The 22,583-nt window shown below is 39.2% G+C and overlaps 1 protein-coding gene across 3 annotated transcripts in view; it reads right to left on the bottom strand.

The window, feature by feature from the left end:
• The window catches only part of PLPPR5 (phospholipid phosphatase related 5), a 124,572-nt gene that overhangs the window by 79,761 nt on the left and 22,228 nt on the right, over window positions 1-22,583 (bottom strand). For all 3 annotated transcript variants that reach the window (XM_019457598.2, XM_019457596.2, XM_019457597.2), the window contains one exon: window positions 2,537-2,669. In XM_019457598.2, coding sequence (XP_019313143.1) covers window positions 2,537-2,669 — 133 coding nt within the window. The remainder of the gene's footprint in view (window positions 1-2,536; window positions 2,670-22,583) is intronic.

Here is a 22,583-nt window from a genome sequence, read left to right as displayed (position 1 = left end):
TGGAAACCTAAATGGTAAGTCTTCATCTCTACTCCCCTGGAATCTAGGCTAAGATGTACTCATTTTATTTAACCAAACCATTCTCTTTATCTGCTGTAATAAGTTTTCCCGTTTAAAGTAGAGAAAAGTATTTGATACGGATATGGAAATGTCTCTTCATACTTGCAAAGTTCCCAAATGTGCTTTTGAATTAAAATATTCAGTGCATCAGGCCCAAGACCAGTATTGTAGTTGACTATAAAGATACTTTAAAGTGAGATCCCGTGACAGTATCCACTGTGCTGACCGCCAGAATAAAGTCCGTACAAAGAACAATGCCCTGGGGCACCTGGGTGGTTCAGTTGGTTGAGCCGCTGATTTTTAATTTCAGCTCAGGTCATGATCACAAGGTTGTGGGACTGAGCCCCACATCAGGCTCTGTGTTAAGCGTGGGACCTGCTTAAGATTCTCTCTCTCTCTCTCTCTCTCTCTCTCTCTCTCTCTCTCTCTCTTTCCCTCTCTCTCTCTCTCTCCCTCTCTCCCCTGCTCATGCTCTCTCTATAAAATCAAATCAAATCAAATCAAATAATACTTAAAAAAAAGAATGATGCCCTATGATGCAGTAATATTTTGCTTATAAACTTCCCATTATAACAAACTAGAAACATCCAAATCATAATGAACAAGGGAAAAGAAACAAACCAAGCAATCCTAAATATTTCATAAAATCATATAATAAGAAACATACAGAGATTTAAAGCATGCTTTACTGTGTATAGTCTTTAGAAATATGCTTTACTGTATATATTCCTTAGTAATATGTGTGAAAATGCTGAAAAATATTTACTTAAGTAGGGATAATAAAATTTGCTTTAACAGTATTTTGGAAAGTGTCAATTTCATCATTTTTAGTTTAGAGTATATTATTGCTTATTTTGTTATTAAATGTCTCTCATGCAAAGATAAACGAGTCAAGAACATAGTATCGATGTATGCAAAAAAAAAAATAACTGTAAAGTTTCATAGAAAAGTTATCACTTAGACAGTATAAATGAGGGCTCTGGAGATGTATAACTTGAGGGCAATAAAAAGAACAGTCTTAGATATGAAAACCTCCCATCTTTAGAGAGATTCATAGGCATGATGACATTTGATTAGTCTTTAAGTAGGATTATATATAGCTTTGCTTATCTGTGCATAATATCTCCAAAGTCTTCATCTTGATCCCACTGCTATAAGAAGTATATTGAAGGGTACACTATCCTTAATCTTAATCTAAATACAGATCAGAATTTATCTTAAATTTTATCTAGTATAGTATATACAGAAATACTTTTTAATCTGATAAATACAAGAAATAATAATTTATATTAAACTTTACTGTGTCAGTTAAAAATTTGTCTTGGCCAAATTTCTACTGAATTGAAATGATCTGCAATAACTTATCAATACTTATATGTATTAGTGCTAGAATTTCAGATTGAAGGTTAACGTCATCAGTAGATGCTTTTTAAATTTTTTTATATTTTTTTTAACTTTAACCCCAGCATAGTTAACATACAATGTTATGTTAGTTTCAGGTGTCCCATATAGTGATAGTAAATCTTTTCCTCTAATAAAATCACCAATGCATTTTTGTTGACATTTAAAAAAAAAAAAGCTCAGAGGTAATGCAACATGGAGAGCTACATATGGTAATTAAAAAATAAACATATGTTTTGTTATTATTTTTTTAATGTTTATTTTTTATTTTTGGGAGAGAGAGAAAGTGCATGTGTGTGTGTGGGGGCGGGGGGGGGGGGGGGCGGCGGTGAGGGAGCGTGGTGCAGAGAGAGAGAGAGCAGGAGAGAGATCCAAAGCAGAATCTATACTGAAAGCAGAGAGCCGCATGCGGGGCTCAAACTCCAACTCACCAACTGTGAGATCATGACCTGAGCCAAAGATGGACACGTAACCAACCGAGTCACCCAGGAGCACCAAGGTGTCTTTCTTAAGTTTATGTATTTATATTGAGAGAGAGGGAAAGAGAGAGAATCCCAAGCAGGCTCCACACTCAGCATGGAGCCCGATGCGGGGCTCAGTCTCACAACTGGGAGAACATGACCTGAGCTGAAATCAAAAGTCAGACACTAACCCACTGATCCACCCAGGCGCACTATACAACATATCTTTTATCTGCCAATCTATTTTTCTTGTCTTTCATGATGCTCAGCAATATGACTAGATTATCATTTCTCTTTAAGCATTGTTTCTGAAGTTTCATAAGCCCAGTAAATAATTTCTTTTAATTATATAATTTTTAGTTTCTTAAAGAATATGAAAACATCCAAGTGTGGTGTTCTTTTTTCCTTAAAATAATATGGAAATGACACCTGAAGTAGAGTCATACAATATGAGAGAACGTCATATGCAATATTATTTTTTAAATCAAACTGAAACATTTCAAATAAAATATAATCCAATATTTGCATAGGGCTAAAATGCTGATCATTTTAAGGGTTAGCTTATACATAAACATGGTTTCAGCAACAATAAAAATAATTCAATGAACACATACCCAGAAATCGTACAGTTCGCCGCACCAGTGGGTTTATATAGCAACAATCTCCAGTTAAAATAGTTTTCTCCTGGTTTTCAAAGTCCCGTGTGGCTAGTTGTAGGCAAAACACAGCAGTTTCTCCAACTATTATCTTGCAAGGAAATAAAAGGTTAAAGAACATTAGAATTTAACAAGTATACTGTAGAATAACCTTATTTTTAAAAAATGCAGAAAAGTAACTCCTTTGAGTGGTAACAATCTCAATATAAAACTGAATCATATTTGCTTAACTAAACTCTTTTATTAGAACTTTATATACACAAGCCATCTTTCTCTTAATTCAAGAGAGTATTAAACCGATAAATTATGAATACAAATGGACCATACCATTTTTGTCTTCTAAAAGACTTCATTAAAATACACACACACACACACACACACACACACACACACACACACACACAAAGGATCTTTGCTTTAAGGACACACTCATTTATTTTTGGTATGTAAATGAATTCCATGTTTTATTTTTAAGTGATTGTCTTGTTTAAATTTGCCACTGCCAAAGAAATCACAATGATTTTCTGTGAAAATATTCTTGAAAGGATTGGATAAAGACATCCTAAGGTAAAATTATATTAATACTTTTATAACAAGAAAAAATCAATTCTCAAGTTTGGCCTTGAGATTATCCTTCACCAAAATCTCATTATTCTATTCTGAGACAGTATTAAAAATTATAGTCATTAATATATTCTTTATACTTTAGTATACCTGTGTCATTATAATCTTCATAAAAAAACATGAAACAGAAATATTATCATACTTCTTTTATAATTGAAAAAAAACAAGATTTGGAACTCAAATGAATTGCCCAAAGCCACAGAGCCAGTAAGGAGAAAAATTGGGTGCTGGTACAGATTCTTTGCTCTACAATGCTGATTTATTAAAGGACCTGCTAATTTATTAAAGAAGCTGCCTATTTTCCATTGGTGTTTATACCATTTGCAGTGGCCTGTAAAATCACCCAGAAAGGTATTAAAGCCTGTGTTATTACTCCATTTTATGGATGAGGAAATGAAGGCTTAGGGATGTTAAATAATTTGCACCCCATCAGGCCAATCAGAAGCTAAGCAGAAATTGCTGACTCAGCTCCAGATCTTTTGATGCTCTGTGTGTGTGTGTGTGTGTGTGTGTTAGAGAGCATGCACATATGAGCAGGGGAGGAGCAGAGAGAGACAGAGGTAGAGAGAGAATCCCAAGTAGGCTCCACGCTGTCAGCACAGAGCCCGATGCAGGACTTGATTCCACCAACTGTGAGACCATGACTTGAGCAGAAATCAAGAGTCAGACACTGAGTCACCCAGGGGCCCCTTGACTCTACTTAACACTATGGTCAACAACACTAGAAATGTGATTAAGAGAAAAGAAACTGGAGCCAATTGTATGTTCCTTCATTTGTTATTGTCAAGGTTAGTTTTCAGTACATCTTGTCTGGGGTAAGTAAAGGTACTATATGAGGAGTCCCTGATATCTTCTGGAGAAATGCTTTTGAGGTCTTGATGAAAAGTAATATCTGTAATTACAAAATATTCAAAATTACAGGTGAGAGATAAAGAAGGAAGTCATAGGAGATTAGATGTTGGACCTAATTCTACCCCAATATAAGTACTTATAAAGCATTTCTTAATTTTTCTTCTTTCTAACTTTTCCTGTTTTCTTACTATATCTCTTCTTCCAAGGAGGTCAGGGTTCAAGGTTAAATCAGGGATTGAGCTCAATTATATTAAAGGAATCTAGTCTTGCTTATCTGGTAAGCCTGGATTGAATTAGGAAAAAGGCTGGAGTTTATAGCCTCCCAAATTCCAAAATTTTTAACTTTGGTAAAGTAGAGCAGGTGTGTGATGAAATGGTTCATCCGGCCTAAAGAGGCACAAGAGGTATTTTCTATGGGTTCCTTAGCTGCCACCAGAGTCCTAGGAGAAACTGACAAATAGACTAGCTGTGTGCCTGACATCTTCTTATCTTCCTTTCTGAATCACTCCTCTGCTGCCCTTTGAAAGAAGTTACTTTCTGAGTTTTCAGTTTCACCTTCTTCCAGGTGTGTTTTGCCCTAGAATACTCCAGACTTTAAGAACCTATCATCTACTCCACATCATGTGCTGCCCAGCTCCCTGCTGGATTCTGTCCTCTCAGATGTCTCTCCTCACAGCAGGTATCAGTGGGGTCTCCACCGCAGGCTGGCTCTACCCCCTAGTACACTGACCCCCTCCAACGAGGTCTGTTAATACACGAAACTCCCTAGAATGTAATAGATACCCAATAATTCTTACTAAATGCATGCATAAATTTCATCCTCATTAGATCAGAAAGTCTCAGTTAGCCTCTGACCTTTTGCCTGATTCCCAATAACCAACTTCTGCCTCAGTGCTGTGATGAAGGCTCTACCCTACACCTTAGTTCCTTCCTATGATCAGATCCTTCATGCTCAGGCCCTGACTTGATAACTCGTTTGGTCACCAGGTTCCTACTGGACGAACAGCTGCCTTGTCTGGGCCCCTCCTCCCAGGGCTACACTTCCCAGTTTTCCTAATGCTAACCCCTTGCCTGGTTGCATGTCAGCACATCGTGCACTTCCGAATTTCCTATTTGTGTCTTCAGCATATCTGCCAAAATGCTGTCTCAGTCAATATTGCTTGGCTGCTACTAAAAGAAACTCTTTCAAACTGGATTAAGCAAAACTGAGAATTTACTCTAGGGTTGGAAGGTTATCTCAGAACTCAAGGGATGGGGCTCAGCATTAGGTCCAGGAATGGAAATTCCTCAGGAGTCCAGGCAACTATTCTCCTAGCCTCCCTCCCTGTCTCTGGAGTCACACTGCCTCTTACCTCAGCTCTTCTCTCAGTGCCTGACTCATTCTTTCTGCAAGCCAGTTCTCCTTACTTCCTAGCATATATGATGGCCCCAATGGTTTCCAAGAGCCCTGTTTTGAATGTATCAGCTCAGTTTAGGGAAAGTTCAACTAATTAGATTTACTGAACCCCAACTCCAAATTCTAAGAAGGGAGTCAGCTTGGGATGGGTGTTTCTCCTCAAACAATTAACCAAAGTTAAGAAGATGTGTCACGGTGTATGAAAACTGCCTCTGTGGGTAGAAAGCACAGTTCTCAAAAAAAAAAAAAAAAAAAAAAAAAAAGGAGTTGCAGTGATGTCTACTCCAATTCTTATCCATCACATCTTGCTGGACTTCACCCCATGATAGTTCTTGCTCTAGACTAGCCCCTTCCACCATGTTCTCTGGATACTGTGTTCTGTGTGCCTACAAGGACTTCATTTCATCAAACGGAGGTGCCTAGACCCCAGTGTCTGCTTTCCTCCAGTGGGTGTGTCTACTTCACGTGCTCTAGCTCTGCCCCCTTCCTTATGATACCTGTGGAACTCCTCATCCAAATCATATTCTCTCTTAACCTCCCCCCATGCCAATTTCCTTAGTCAAAGCTCCCACTGTTTACTACTATCAGACAAATTCATGTAATGAAAAGAAAACAAGTTTTTTTAGAATGAATACTTAGATGACTTCTGAGGTAAAAACTTAGTGCTTCTCACTGCTATTTAAAGAAAGCGTTATAATCTACTTGGGTGGACACAAATGAAATAATTAATAATGGTACAAGCCTGAGTTTTAACTAATTTGGACAATAACCACCAGTAGCACATTTAGGAAGAAATGTTACTGAGTCACTGAGGGCATGTGAGGTGGTAGTAAAATGTGCCACTCAGATTCTCCTACTGCAGGGAGGCTTTCCAGCACAGGGGCCCGGCTGCTGCTCCACTATGGCCGCACTTCCTGCAGGCTCCTCCTAGCAAATGGCTAAGTAGGCGTGGTGGAGGTATGCAGGAAAGCCTATTCCTCAGATGTGGGATACCTCCAGTTGGCAATTTTGGTTTGAAAACTGCCTATCAGCCTGGCCAAGTCTTTCCTGAAACCGTGCTGTATTCTGAGGTGCTTGCCACCCAATTCTCCTCCCCCCCACCCCCGCTTTCTTTCACAGGGGTCACACCTCCATCATAGTCTGAAGGCTCTCCCAGCCTTCTCTGGCCTACCTCTCCCCAAACCTTTATCTTCTATAGGTGTTTCCCCTGACAAATCTCTTGTGCATCTCATCACTGGTGGGGCCTGCTTCTAGGAGAATTCAAATTAACATACCATCAAAGAAAGGCAGGTGTAATCCTGATCACTCTTTTTTTTTTTTAATTTTTTTTAACGTTTATTTATTTTTGAGACAGAGAGAGACAGAGCATGAACGGGGGAGGGGCAGAGAGAGAGGGAGACACAGAATCAGAAGAAGGCTCCAGGCTCTGAGCCATCAGCCCACAGCCCGACGCAGGGCTCGAACTCACGGACCATGAGATTGTGACCTGAGCTGAAGTCGGACGCCCAACAGACTGAGCCACCCAGGTGCCCCATAATCCTGATCACTCTTAAAGAAAGGGTGGACAGATGTTACCTGATAGATGAAGAGGATTTAGACACAAGCCTAACCAGGAAGGCAGTGTTAGAAGAGGCATGAAGGTAGCCCCTCCTAGTAGCTCTCAACATGGCCTGGACAGAAGCTAGAGAAGACTGAGTCTGCCTTGAGGGCAAAAGGTCTCATCAGTAAATTACAAACCTAAATTCTATGTTCCCTGGTATTTTATTTTGGTTCTTTTTCTCTTGTCCTGTCAGAAGCCCTCCTTGGAGGACTTTATTCCACCTAAGGTATTCCTAACCCCTGGCACTCCAAGGAATCCTAGATATTTCTCTTTTCCTTGACCTCCAGACAAGGACAGCAGGTCTCCAACTACTTATTCAAACGGCAATATCTCAACATGCTCAGATCTGCATACTGAAGTTCTTGAAACCTTCCCATCCAAATGAAATTAATCTCTCCCATCCTGAACCTCCTGCCTCTCCGTGTCACCATCTCAATTAACCCATAGTCCTTCAGTGGGACACTCAGGCTAAAACCCTCATACCATTACACACCATGCTGACACCCATGTCCCCCCTCATTTGCCTCTCTCCATCAGTTGCTAAATCCTGTTGCTTCTGTATCTCAATTATATTTTGAATATGTCCATTTTTATCACTATTGCCACTTTAAAATTCAGTCCCTTATCACTTCTTTCCTGCATTAATAGCATCCTCAGAACTCACCTCTGTGCTTCCATTTTTCTGTGGTCTTCAAGCCATCTATTGCCAGACTGATGTACTGAAAACAAATTTGTGCAATCCAAATTTCCTATTTAAAATTTTCAGTGTGTCTTCACAGCCAAAGGAATAACAGGAATTGTCATAAAATATTGTTTACAGCTGAGCCTAAACCCACTTTTTCAGCTTCTGCAACTCTTACAGCCTCCACACATGGCATGTTCTAGCCATAGCTAAACATTTAAATTCCCCCAACATACCAGGCATTTCCATACATCCAGACTTTTTTTTTTTTTTAAATTAATTTTTTTCAACGTTTTTTATTTATTTTTGGGACAGAGAGAGACAGAGCATGAACGGGGGAGGGGCAGAGAGAGAGGGAGACACAGAATCGGAAACAGGCTCCAGGCTCCGAGCCATCAGCCCAGAGCCTGACGCGGGGCTCGAACTCACAGACCGCGAGATCGTGACCTGGCTGAAGTCGGACGCTTAACCGACTGCGCCACCCAGGCGCCCCCATACATCCAGACTTTTATACTTGGTCTATGGCTTAGTATACCTTGTTAGGCAAGGCAATAATTTAAATATTGCCTTCTCTCTTGCAACTTTATGTCTATTCCTGGTACAACCCATCCCTCCTTCTGTGTGTTCCAGTAGCAGTTTGTACATTTATTATGGTACTTTTCACATGATTTTATAATTATCAGTAACATCTGTCTCTTCCACTCAACTGACAGCTTCTCAGAAGCAGGGACTGTATAATGTTTATTTTTATACTTTTGTATTAAAGCACGGTGACTGGCAATTAATGTGAATGGCTGTAGGAATGAATGAATGAAACCCAGCTCGATCTGCCCATATTATAGATAAGAACACATATCCAGAGAGAAATAAATAGAGAAGTTAAACATGCTTGAATCACACAGTTACTGGCACAGCCAGAATCTGAATCCAAGTTCAGAGCTATCTTGGCCACAGCCTCTGCCCAGAAACTTGTAAGCATTTCTTCCAATTTTCCCAGGTTAAGCCAGCTTAGCCCCCGTCCCCATTCTAGGTCACACCCTGGAGCTCTACCCCATCCCTAGCATTTCTATAGTTTTAAGGGGATGTGTTGGGGCACAAAGCACCTCATAAGGACCTCTAGAATCCTGGGGTCTCCAGATATAAACGAATTGAGTTTAGAAAAAGACTTTCCTCATCCTTTTGACATACCTACCAAACTTCCAACAAATTCCAAAGGAGCTTTTTGCTACCCTTTCTAACTTTTCTGTTATTTTTTTGAGATTCCGTTTTCAATGAAATTTCTTCATGTTTCCTCCGCATACCCTTCGTTCTTATGTGGAATCAAAGACTGGTGGTTTGGTTATTTTTTCACCATTATCAAGAAGGAGTTCTTAACCTGGAGTCACTTGAGTCCTACTTCACTTACGAAGCAGGATGTACACACACCCTCTTTCTAACTGACCCATCCACATGTTCATCCCATCTTTGAGGAGAGAACTGGTATGTGGCCCGATATCTTATCTATTACCCTGCTTGGCAGTGAGTAAAAAGCCTCATCTTGCTGATGAATAGCAACCTACAAAAATGCAGAAGCAAATCATAAATCCTCAAATACAAATGTTTATAAACATAACATTGCTCTCATATCTCAATTCCCAGAGGCTGACCTTCTGTTATCTACATTCCTTAATGACAAAATACTGAAGTAGGTTTTTTGTAGGGAGATGAAATCACTGTAGACTTTCATCAAATGCCAAACTCCAGGGGCGCCTGGGTGGCTCAGTCAGTTGAGCGTCCGACTTCAGCCCAGGTCACGATCTCACAGTTCGTGAGTTCGAGCCCTGCTTCAGGCTCTGGGCTGATGTCTCAGAGCCTGGAGCCTGCTTCTGATTCTGTGTCTCCCTCTCTCTCTGCCCCTCCCCCATTCATGCTCTGTCTCTCTCTGTCTCAAAAATAAATAAACATTAAAAAAAAAAATGCCAAACTCCAAATAGCTTTACGTTTTCATTTATAAAACCACAATTAGAAATTCCTCTCTCTTTCAACTGGTGATAATTCAAAGATACCCGTGCATCATTGGTTTGAAATTGGTACCAGAACATTTTAGATGTAATGCAGCAGTATAGAGTCCATGCAATCAGTGTGATGGTACGTGGCATGTCTCATATTTCAGGTGAGAAATAGTATCTATATGTGAAATAGTATCTGAAAAGCAACTTTATCCATAAAAGTATAGTCATGGGACACACTTAAATTTTAAAATGTAAGAAGGCATTGAATTTATATTTAGGTTCCTATCAAACACATTATGCATTCTTGGTTATTACACAGGCACATGTAAAGAGAGATCTCATTTCCCAACACCAATTTCAAGCTAGCCAAGGAAAGTTCTAAGCCATACCAAGAGGTAAAAAGCTACCCCGGGGAGGCGGGGGGGGCACCTGGGTGGCTCAGTCAGTTAAGCATCCGACTTTGGCTCAGGTCATGATCTCACAGTTTGTGGGTTCGTGTCCCATGTCAGGCTCTGTGCTGATAGAGCCTGGAGCCTGCTTCATATTCTGTGTCTCCTTCTGTCTCTGCCCCTCCCCTACTCGTGCTCTGCCTCCCTCTCTCTCTCTCTCTCTTTCTCAAAAATAAATAATCGCTAAAAAAAAAAGCTACACTGGGTACTATCTCTTTAAATTTGTGTTATGATGCAGAGAATTTAAGGTTTCTCTAGTGTGTATATGGATTCCCAAACTCTTGCTAAGGTAGCTGCTAACTTCTTGAAATATAGTTTCTGAATGGAATTGAGGTTAGGAGAGAGGAGAATCATAGTAAAACCTTGGTTTGTGTGCATAATTTGTTCCAGAAACATGCTTATAAATCAAAGCACTCATATATCAAAGTGGATTTCAAGAACCATTGGCTCAGTTGTGATCATGGCGTCCCTTACTACTTGTATTGCAAGACATAGCTCATTTATCAAGTTAAAATTTATTAGAAATGTTTGCTTGTCTTGTGGAACGCTCACAGAACAAGTTACTCATGATCCAATGTTTTAATATAGTTGAATTCAGAATTACTGAAGAAGTAATATAGTTACTGATACAATAGTTGCACAATCCTTAACAGTAGGTAAGAAACTATGGTTATGTTTTTCTGTAAGTACATATATTTCATAATTTGACCACAAAAACTTGTGTTCTTACTTTCATATGATAAAGTTGCTGTTGGGAAGTGGCTACCTAGTCCGGACCAGCATTCTCTGCAAGCTTGGTGCTGGGTGACTTCTACCAAAGGAACATTAGGATCAATGGTGTATGTCAGCTTCAGATCAAAAAGGAAAAATCATGTGTATCTTCTCCATGTTCTCTCCCCATCTGCTGGCTGGAAGCAGGGACTTCTCTGGGTCCAGGGGTTGTTGGTGACATAAGATGGAAGGAGTCTAAGTGCCTCAATCAGTAGCCCTACAGTGGACTATTACATGAGTGAAAGATAAACTCTAAGGTGTGACAACAGTGAGATTTGGGGGTTTACTTCTTGTTAACAGCAGTGAGAACTTGCTAATGTCTTTTTTTTTTTTTTTTTTTTTTTTTTTTTTTTTTTTTAATAAAGAGGGAGCAAATCTCAGGCTCAGTTTTCATTGAAAATTATAACTGGCTAGAATTGAAAAACACTGGTTTTCAGTATGTTCATTTTATGGTTAGTTTCTATTTCCAAATTGATATTGGTATTTCATTTATGGTAATGATATATTTTCTTTTACAATTTGTTGGTAAAGTGGATTGATTTAAAGAAAAGGTAAGTGATAGTTGAGGTGGTATGCAACTGTGAGAGAAATCATGAATAAAAGCTAACTTAAAGCTTCTGCGTGGCAAAAACAAAAAACCAATAGGCTAACAAAATGAAAAGGCAACCTATCAAATGGGAGAAAATCTATGCAAATCATGTGTCTGATAAGGGGTTAAAATCCAAAATATATAAAGAACTCATACAACTCAATAACAAACTAAACAAAAAATGATTGAAAATGGACAAAGGAATCAAATAGACTGTTTTCCAAAGAAGACCTACAAATGGTCAACAGGTATATGAAAAGGTGTTCAAATCACTAATCATTAGGGAAATTAAATTAAAACCACAATGAGATAATCACCTTAACACCTGTTAGAACGGCTATCATCAAAAAGACAAGAGATAGGTGCACCTGGGTGGCTCAGTTGGTTAAGCATCTGACTCTTGTCACAATCTCGGGGTTTTGTGGGTTTAAGCCCGGTGATAAGCCCCACATTGAGCTTCGCAGAACTTGCTTAGGATGCTCTCTCTCATTCCCTTTCTCTATGTCCCTCCCCCACTCGCTTTCTCTCTCTCTCAAAATAAATAAAGGAAAAAAATATAAGAAATAATATGTGTTGGTGAGGGTGTGGAGCAAAGGGAACCCTTGTTGGTGGGAATGTAAATTGGTACAGCCCCTATGGAAAATAGCTTAAAACATTAAAACCAGAACTACCACATAAGCCAGCAATCCTGCTTCTGGGTATGTATCTAAAGGAACTGAAATCAGGATTTCAAAGAGATATCTGCACTCCAATGTTTATTGCAGCATTATTCATAATAGCTAAGATGGAAACAACCTAAGTGTCTGTCTATGGATAAATCGATAAAGAATATGTGGTGTATACGATGGAAAATTATTCAGCCATGAGAATGAATAAAATCCTGCTGTTTGCTACAACCTGGATGAACCTTGAGGGCATTATGCTAAATAAATAAATCAGAGGGCCAGAAGGACCTATATTGCATAGTATCACTTATATGTGGAATTTAAAAAAAAAAAAAAAGAGTCAAACTCATAAAAACAGTGAGCAGAATGGTGGTTACCAGGGGTGGGGGTTAGGGGAGGAGTAGAAAGATACTGGCCAAAGGGCACAAACTTCCAGTTACGAGATTAACAAGTTCTGGAGGATCTAATGTACAGCATGGTGATTACAGCTAATAACACTGAATTGTATACTTGAATGTTGGTAAAAGAGTAGATCTTAAATGTTCTTACCACACATACACACAAATGGTAATTATGTGAGAGGACAGAGGTGTTACCTAATGCTATGGTGTTAATATTTTGAAGTAATACATAAATCTATCAAATCAGCACATTGTACACCTTAACGTTATGCAATATATCATTATATCTCTATAAAGCTGGGAAGAAAAAAGATTGAAAAGGAAACTAATTTACATGGCATTTACTAGGTATTAGGGATTGTTCTAAGTACTTTGCAAATACTTACCTATTTAATCTTTAAAACAACCCTATAAGGTAGGTATTGTTATTAAAATCCAGCTACAGATGAAGAAAATCAGGCCTAGATAAAGTAAACTTCGAGGACTGGGTGTGGAGTGAACAGCTAGCATCTGAACCCAAGGCAGTTCATCTTCTGAACCCATGCTCTTAATCTGTACATGGTAGTGGAGGTGGTTAAGACTGCAGACATGTGGCAACCAGAAGGCCCCCACATTCTGGGGGCTTTAGTGAAGCAGTGGGTCAAAAGGCAGCTTACAGAGAAGGAAATGAGGCCAGGAACTGGATTTGTTTCCTTGAATTAAGGTTTGCAGTCTTCAGGAGACTCCTGCTAAAATATACATAGTATATTTTATATACATGATAGGCAACCTATCAAATGGGAGAACTTATCCCATAGGATAAGAAACACACAAAGCTGTTATCCCCACCACTGTGTGGGACAAGCTTATTAAATCATTTTTAACTTGTGAAGCCAGAGGATAGGTACATGTCAATTTTAAGAATGCTCTATAGGCAGTGGTTTTCCAGTGAGGTCCCCAGACCAGCAGCATCAGCAGCACCTGGGAACTTGAAAGAAATGCAGACTTGCAGGCTTCCCCGCAGACCTACCATCTCAGAAGCCTTGGGTGTGGGGTCCAGCCATTTGTGTTTTAATAAGCTCTCTACTGGATACTTCAAGGGCTCTAAAAGTCCTGATTACCACATGTGTTACATTTTTCAGGGATATTTTTAAAGGAATTTCTAGATATTTATTTGAACAAATAATTATTATATATTTGTAGGGTGCAAAGAGCTGTTCTAGGCATTGTAGTGAAGGGTGGGGTTATAGAAGGCAAGGTTAAATGAAACCTAAAATTAAAAAAAAAAAACAAAAACCTGAAGTTCTGACTTTCCACAGTCAGTTTTAAGTGAGACATGGAGAGATGAAGTGTCCTGACAAGCCACTCACTGCTCAGCGCCCCAGCACATGCTCGTCCTCTGGCTTACTTCTCACCATGCCAAATCGTGCACTTCTTACCATGGCTGAAATGCTGGGGGTGTCAGAGAAGCTCACTGCACATCTGCCAGTACAGACACACTCACTACACTGATGAATGACTAAAGAAGGCAGGAGATAAGAAAAGTAAGTACTGACTGAGGACTGAGTATGCAAGTGGCCAAATTTAGGGTTCCTTTCTGGAATAATCTTACAGAAAGGGATCCAGTCTTCTTCAACCCCATCTAGGAAGTGTGGTCAATGTTAAAAGCCCCCCAAGCCCGAGGACTTGGCTGGAGCCCACCATGGAGAAGGACCACCTGGAGTGTTTTTGCTCCAAGCACTTGTCTCTCCACAGTAGGATAGTATGAACCATTGCCTCAGTGTCTTCATCTATAAAATGAAGATAATAGAAATAATGCCACCATGGGCTGTTGTAAGACTTCAATAATAGAATTGTTATAAAATTTTTAGAACAGGAGCTAGCACAGATAGAATAAGAACTCTGCAAATTTTAGCTGTTATTAGATGATCCTGAATGTTCTAGCCAACTCAGATCTGTGATGGCTTAGTGTTCGTGGTAAGGAAATCTGTGATGCTTGGAATAGGATAATAGAGTAGTTTGACATGTTAGGATAATGTGAAAGTCCTGACACTAATTTTGTACTGCATGCGTGTGTGTACATGTGGCTGGGGGTGAGGGGGGAAGTAGCATGATCATACAGAAAAAGGAAGCACGGTTGGTCTAATGACAAGACACAGATTTACACTATGCACGTTCTTTATTTTTAATGATGAGAAGTTTGTGCAAACCAATAAAAAACTCCTTTGCTAGTTAATTAAATTGTACTCGATCTTTATATTTGCCCAACCATTTACATAAATGTAGTGAACATGAGCTATAAGAAAAATGAACTGGGGCGCCTGGGTGGCTCAGTCAGTTGAGCATCCCACTTTGGCTCAGGTCATGATCTCGTGGTTCCTGAGTTTGAGCCCCGCATTAGGCTCTGTGCTGAAGGTCAGAGCCTGGGCCCTGCTTCAGATTCTGTGTCTCCTTCTCTCTCTGCCCCTCCTGCACTCATGCTCTGTCTCTTTCTCTCAAAAAGAAACATTAAAAAAATTAAAAAAAAAAAAAGAAAAATGAATTATGAGAACACTATAATTCAAAGTCACTTTGCATACTTGCAGTTTTAAAAAATTTAATATAGAACATCAAAATCTTCATGGTCACAAATCTAAGGTAGGCCAGTACTGTTATGATGTATCTGTCATTCCTCAAAATGACATTCATAATTAATGAAAACTAGTATACAGCTTATTGGCTTGCTTTCTAGCTCTTCTAAAATGCACATTCAAATTAATTTCCCCTGTTCTTTATCAACAATAAAAAAACATGATAAAATTCAAATATTCTTTGGGAATTTGAGATAATAGAGTTTTCAGAAATAAGCCTTTGAAGCACAAGCAATAATTAGATGTCCCTATGTCAGTGCTTCTAAAACTATTTGCAGCAGGACGTTAAATGGATTTGGGGGGAGAGGAGATACTCCTGGTCCAAAAAAAAAAAAAAAAAAAAAAATCAGCTAAAAGCTACAAATTCTAATCCTCCTCAGAGATTCACAGTGCAGATTAGCACATTAAGATTCATAATTTCTGGCTGCCCCCTGACAGCATTATTTTACTGTCTTTATTTTACAGATGAGGACACTAAGGCACAGAGAGTTTACATGACTTAACTAAGGTCATTCAGCTAATAAGTTATAAAGTCAGGATTCAACTCCATGTAGTCTAGTTGTGGAGTTAAACTTGACATTACAATGTATTTTTTTTAATTTTGCTTTATTTTAAGAAAGGTCTGGCAGTCTAAGCCTTCTTGTGTGAGCTTCTGCATTTAAGATGGTAATTTTCTCCCAATCAGCTTTCCCATATGACCAAAAGCATGACAATCTGTTAAAGAAAACTGTTAACTTTACTGCCCAGTGTTTCCTAAACTCATTTGATCTTAGAAATCTTTGTTCTAGGGACAATCCTAAATATTTGGTGAAGCTAGTATCCCAGAAACACTAAGGAGAGTAAGTAAAAGCAAGTCTTCCTTTTCAGAGGAGAGAAATTCACATGTAGGAAAGATTAGTATAGTTATTTATAACTAAATGAAAGCATTTGGGCTCTTCAGAAAAAGCTGAAGAAGGCTAACTTTATAAAGTGATGACAAACTCATTCACCATTTCTCTGGTTATTAGGAAGAGGAGAAAATAATAGCTCATACAAAAGAAGACAAGTATTAAGTCACACAAGAGAGAAAAGTATTATTCTAAACAGTGTCACAAGTGGGAAATAAAAAGGCATTTAAGTGCAGCACAAAGTGGCTAGGGAACAACAGTGGGATTTACCTGACCTTTCCAATCCAAGAATAACATTCCTTTCCTACAGCACAGAAGAGTCATACTTTGCCCCGCTGGACTTCCCTGGGGTGTCTGCTGGCAGCTGAGTCCGGGGAGAACCACCAAAGGGACCTGAGCCAGTGTGGTAGCTCTTCATAATTGCCTTGTGGCAGACAGTATTTCTATCTCTATTTCACCACCCCCTCTTTTTTAAGGAGAGAGAGAGAAAGAGAGAGCGAGCTGGGGAGAAGGGTAGAGGGAGAGAGAGAGAAAGAATCCTAAGCTCAGCTCAGAGCCCTTGGCAGGACTGAATCCCACAACCCTGGGATCATGACCTGAGCTGAAATCAAGAGTCAGAGCAATCCAGGCGCGCCCTCCACCCCTGACTTTTTTTTAATGTTTATTTTTTTTGCTAGTTCAGAAAATCTATACTGCTGTATGCTTCAGATTTCTTCTGCATTGAAATATAAGTTTCTGTTGTACAACAGGACTGAGTTATTAGTGGTTATCTTCAAGCACCCTACCCACATTAAGGGAATATGCACCTGATAGACTAAACTGTGATACTCCGATAACACTCCTTTTCATGAAATTAGGCTTTTGAGGTGACAGCTCTGTCTGGGAAAGCAGAGAGAGCATTCCTTGCAATTTCAAATTCATCATACAGATCTTTCCCTGGAGGCCATCTTCTTCCGGTTTTCTTGGCTTTCATTTCTCCCATCTTTAAACAGATTGCCAGAACAAATGTCTTTTAAGGCCACTCATTTTTACTGGAAAAAATGACTAGACATTTGAAGGACTTTATTTTTAAAACACTTTCACAGAAAGAGTAAATGTTGATTACATAGGAAATCCTTATATTTTACTAAGCCATTAAAATTGTTTGATGAGAACGCACAAAGAAAAGCATGATTGAGACCCAAAAATAAATGAATGAGATGAATCTTGGAACATAAACTCATTTTGCAGTCTGGTCTCATTTGTTTTTGGTATGAGTGCAACTTTCCAGCTTACTGCTCATGGTGTATTAGGAAAAGGTATAATTATAATTTAAATGTGAAACCCTAATAGCTCTGGTTCAGCTGAATTTATTAAGCAAGCCAATTTAAGGGCTTCCAATATATAATGGGAAGTACATTTTAGAAAACAGATTATTATTTATCTCAAATGCCTTTAATTTAAGCTTATGATACATGTTTATTATATAAATTCATTAACATATTTCCTTTGTTGTCATTTTTAAAAGTGACATATAGCACTTACCACAGACCAGGTGCTATTCTAAACACCTTATGTATATTGATTTGATTTGGTCCTCACAACCACCCTGTGAAGTAGGTATTATTATTCCTTTTTACAGGTAAGGAAACTGAGGCATGAAGAGGTTAAGTAATTTCCCCACAGTCTCATAAGTAGTAACTGGCAGACCTGAGATTCAAACCCAGGCAGTGTGACTCTACATTTAGTATTATATTTATCATCAAAGATTTTTTCAGGAATGCAGCCAAAGCACTTTATGAAACACATATTAACTTACTTATCATTCGATGCCAACCTTGATATTATTTTATTAATTTGCTTTATTTTAGGAAGGAAAGTCTAGGAGTTAAAGCCTTTTTATCTAAACTTTTGTACTTATGGATATAATTTCCCCTAATATGCTTTTCTATGTAAAGCACAAAGATAGGAGTCTCTTCTTTAAAAAAAAAAAAAATAGCCAAAAAAATAGGGCTTACAGATAAGACTGTCCAACAAACAGTAACATTTATTCAAACAAAAGTGGAGGACAGAGTTACAGAGGACAGAGTGCAGTGGAGCTGGGAATATTAATTTTCCAAATGTGTCCTCAATCTGCTGCAATTTATTTTTACAATCAGCCTGTTACCCCAAAATGTTACTTTGAAGGCTTGGTGATGGGATAGTTTGGTGGGATGTTCAGATAACATTAACAGGAAGTTCATTTTAAGAAAGGCAAAATTTTGAAGAAAAGTTATAGATTTATATTATTTCTCAAAGGCATAATGATTAAATATTTATTTTCAGAAGCTGAATAGACTAGTAGAAGTCTACAGAACTGATGTGAAAGCCTGTTGATTTGAATTATTAAGGGAGAAGAAAGTATGACTTTGAAGTCCACTATCTGTTCCATATATAACTTACTCAGCTTCTGTGCTATTTTCCCACTACCACTCCTTACAAGATTCAGATTATCTTACACAGGTATTTGAATGTGCATGTAAAAACCTGCCCTCAGGTAAGACTGAACCCTTGACTTTTACTCTTGGACGGAATTCAATCTTATCTAGCCCCTTCATCCTTTGGAAAATTTTTTCAAATGTCCAAACCATGCATAATCTTAAATTCTGCTTCTTTATTGAGTCCCATTGTAGGCTGTCAAAATATTTGGAGTCATCACATCTCAGCAGTTAGCAAGAGTGTTGCTGAAAACATAAAATGCCAGCCCCAACCCTTGGGCACCAAGATCCATAACTCTGAGCAGCAATATCCAATGAAGAGTTTAGAAATGGTATTCCTCTGTTCTGTTCTATTTTATTCAGAAACCAAATGAGTCTTTCTGATCCTTTATTGCATGGAATATTTTCATGTTAATAGTGTTGGCTCTTTCTGATGTAGGCCCAGGGGGTGCTGGGACTCCTGTGGTCCCCCCATTGAGACCATCTGTGTTGTGGCCTGGTGACAACATTTCAAAAGGTAGAGCAAGCCCCCATCTGTACAGTCCGCTCCTAACCACTGTGCAAAGTACACAAGCACTGCTCTGAACACTTTGGCTTCCACCTGACTTTCCCACAGAGGATCTTGGGAGGTGCTGAGCCTGAATAGACCCTGAGTGGGAAGAATGAAAGTCCCGTCCTGGGCATGAAAGAAGATCCTCCGTTAGCAGTCTTTTTGCAAGCCCCCCTTAGTGTCATAGCACATTTCAAAATCACAGTTTTTTGATCTACTGTTTCTCACATTTCACAATTGGCAGACATTTTGAGAATTCCGCAATTCAGTACCAAAAGGTAAATTTGTAACAGGTAATTGAAATCCTGTGAATATTTGAGTCCTAGGAATATGACTCAATGAATATAGATAGGAGTCCAATGAATACAGGACTCAAATACTTGAAAAAACATTCCCTCAAAAAGCAACAGGAAACAATTCTACTTAATGAGCAATTCTGAGCACAGTTTGCTGGCCGGCAGTTTTAGATGGCTATTAAAATCTCAATCAAGTTTTCTTTCAAAATCTTAATTATAATCTCTCCATATGAACTCAAGCAAAATAGTATTGAAATGAACCTGTTACGTGCGGGGCTGATCATTTTAAATGTTTATTTAATATCAGTATTTATAATTCATGACAGTATTAGAATATTCAAGTGAATTCAAATTCCTCATATCTGAAAGAAAACTAAACCCCTATTTAATAAACATTGATTGAACCCAAACCTACATGTAGCAGACTTTGTTGTTTGTCTAATCAATGTTAACTGTCCATCTTCCTCACAGAGTCTTGATTTTGTTCAGTTATCAACCTTCTCTATTATAGCCACAGTCTTCAGGGAATCATGGCCATCCTTAGCCTCAAAGGATGAATGATTTGTCAAGTCCTGGTGGCTCCATCTGTTACTAACTTATGCCTGGGCATGAGTTGAAATTGTGCTCAAGGAAGATGAGGAGATCTTTGCTAGGAATGGTGCCTCCAAACATGGGTTCTTGCTTTTATCCTTCTGCTAGACATCATCATCGTTGCATGTGATTTCCAGAACAAGGGTGGTCATTGTGCAATCATGAGAGGAGCCAGCCAAGAGCAGAGCAGACACATATTATGTCAGGGTGGAAAGAGAAGAGAGATCTGGATCTCTGATGTGTTGTTCAGATACTGAATTAGTCATTTTTTGAGCCATCCTAATGGCACTCCCTGTGTGTGACATAATAAATTTTCCTTATTGTTTAAGCGGTTAAGTTGTATAGAAAAAGCAATCTAATTTATACAAAGAGTATGGCCTTGATCTTGATGACGGTAGGGTAGAGAGTAGAAGGAAAATCTCATGGAAGTGGATGTTATTGATATGGCACACAACTTAAAAGGATAGAGCTATGTTTCACAAGCAAACTTAAATATATTTGAGTGCAGACTGGGGAATAAGACTGAGAGAAGGAACAGGAAAAAGAGCTTTACAGGTAGCGTGACAATATAATTTATCATCCCAACTATTACACTTTGGAATGTGAAATGAAAGCTTAGTAATATTGATATCAAAACAACAGGAATAAACCGGGACTGACCTAGGCAAACCAGGACACATGGTTGACACAATTACAGACCAAAGGAGACATAAATAAAGCCTTGGAGGAGGAAAAGTATAGGATGTCCTTGAGAAACAGTAAATGGCCAATTTGGCTTGAGTGTAGACTAGATATGAGGACTGGTGGGTGATTATCATGGAACAGTTATGTAAATTTCTTGAGATCCAAGTGAGAAGGTAGTACTTCATTTTGTCCACAGTGGGAGGCTATGCAATTTCTGGGCAGGGGAGAGGTATGACCAGACCTCTGCTTTGGGAAAATCAATCCAGAAGCAGAGGAGACTAGCAAGAGGGGGAGAAGTCCGGTAAGTCACTATTGCAGTAATCCTTCCAGGTCATGATCCGGGCTTACAGCAGTGGAAAAGCAAAGGGACACATGCCAATAATGAGGAGAGGAGAGCAGAAGGAAAGAAAGGCTTAAGGATATATTTTGAGATCTGCTACAACTGGAGAATGGAAAAGAGAAGCAAACGAAGGACATAGAGCAGGAGTGTCAGCGAGATGGAAGAAAATGATCACATCAACTAGCCCAGGACAGGAGACAATTTCAAGGAAGGGTGGGAAGGTGATCCTTGAACAGGGCTTCGGTGTTTCAAAGAAGTGGAAGAAGTGAATGTCCAAGCAAGAAGGTTGTTGGTTGGTGACCTCCAAGACAAGGCTTAACAGTGATGAAAGCATAAAACTTTTTCATGTTTCCTTTGCCTTTCAGAAAATCTTGTTAGTTGAATCAGTGCAGCAATTCCCCAAACAGTTCAACCTTAAAAGACCTGACAGTGGGTTCAACTGAAATAATGAAATCAATTCGGTGAGTAGCAGGTAGGGCTCTGACACAGATTACAGGTGTGTCATCCCACTTCACTGTCAGCTCTGCATCACCCCCTTCACAAAGCCAGAGTCACTTAAATACTTCTATCCCTTTTGTCCCCAAACTAAGCTCAGATCTACCTGATCTCTGAAAACCCTGACCTTAGGCAGGAGGGATTGACACAACTATAGCCCAAGGTCTGTGATTCAGTATCAAATCTTTGTTGCTGATTCAGGTGGAAGTAGAAATACAATTCCTACTTTGGGCCTGGTTTCCACTAGCTGATCTCTGTTCCTGAGACTCTGCTTTGGTCACCGAGTCAACACCCCTAGTCCCTCTAAGGATGAGACTACCTGTTCCCATCTGTCTTCCAGGCATTGGAATTCTTTTGCTTAACTCCATACAGCGGCAACAGATTTTCCTAACACCCACTGGCTCCTACATTCCCGGACCTGTGTTGTGTCCAATACCATGCTACTACTCCCCACTGGCCTCCCTGACACACTTTCCCAGAATACCTGTCTTCTGTAGCTCTTCCTTCCATCGGCCATGTTCTGTGGCAGGAGAAGATACCCAAAGCACCTTCGAAGGAAGTCTACCCTTCTGTGTCCATTCCTCAATTTCTATGCTCCAGCTCTTCCTGACTTAATCTATCCCATTGGGTTACACAGTGGGTCTCTGCCTTACCTGATACATGGTAATAGGTTTTTGTATCCAATCTCACCTTTGCAAAGGGCATCCACGCAAGAGGGAACACTTGTAAATTGGTACCAGAAGAAAACAGATTCTGCCCTATCCTCATCCATTAACAAAAATCATGGCGTGTGATTCATGTACTTGGAAATGTACAGGAAGCGGAGAGAAGCACTGATCCATGAACACAGATGCATTCAAGGTTGCAGCAGTATTTCAGTGCCAATATTTGCAGTACGAATAAAGTTGTCAACAATGATATTTTGGTGACAATGCTTGAAATAAAAGCACAAACACAGCCCATGCATAATGTCAAATAGTAAAGTGTTAAGTTCTCCGGATGTGTACCTAATCTGATCTGATGCCTCTGGTAACTGAACATAAACACAGACATAAGCTTCTCTTGTATTTTCTTGGA

The sequence above is a fragment of the Panthera pardus genome, unplaced genomic scaffold, assembly GCF_024362965.1.
Source record: "Panthera pardus isolate Hobbes unplaced genomic scaffold, ASM2436296v1 HiC_scaffold_11, whole genome shotgun sequence".
Taxonomy (NCBI): Eukaryota; Metazoa; Chordata; class Mammalia; order Carnivora; family Felidae; genus Panthera; species Panthera pardus.
The sequence above is the reverse complement of the archived record's forward strand: the minus strand, read 5'-3'. Positions and strand labels throughout refer to the sequence as shown.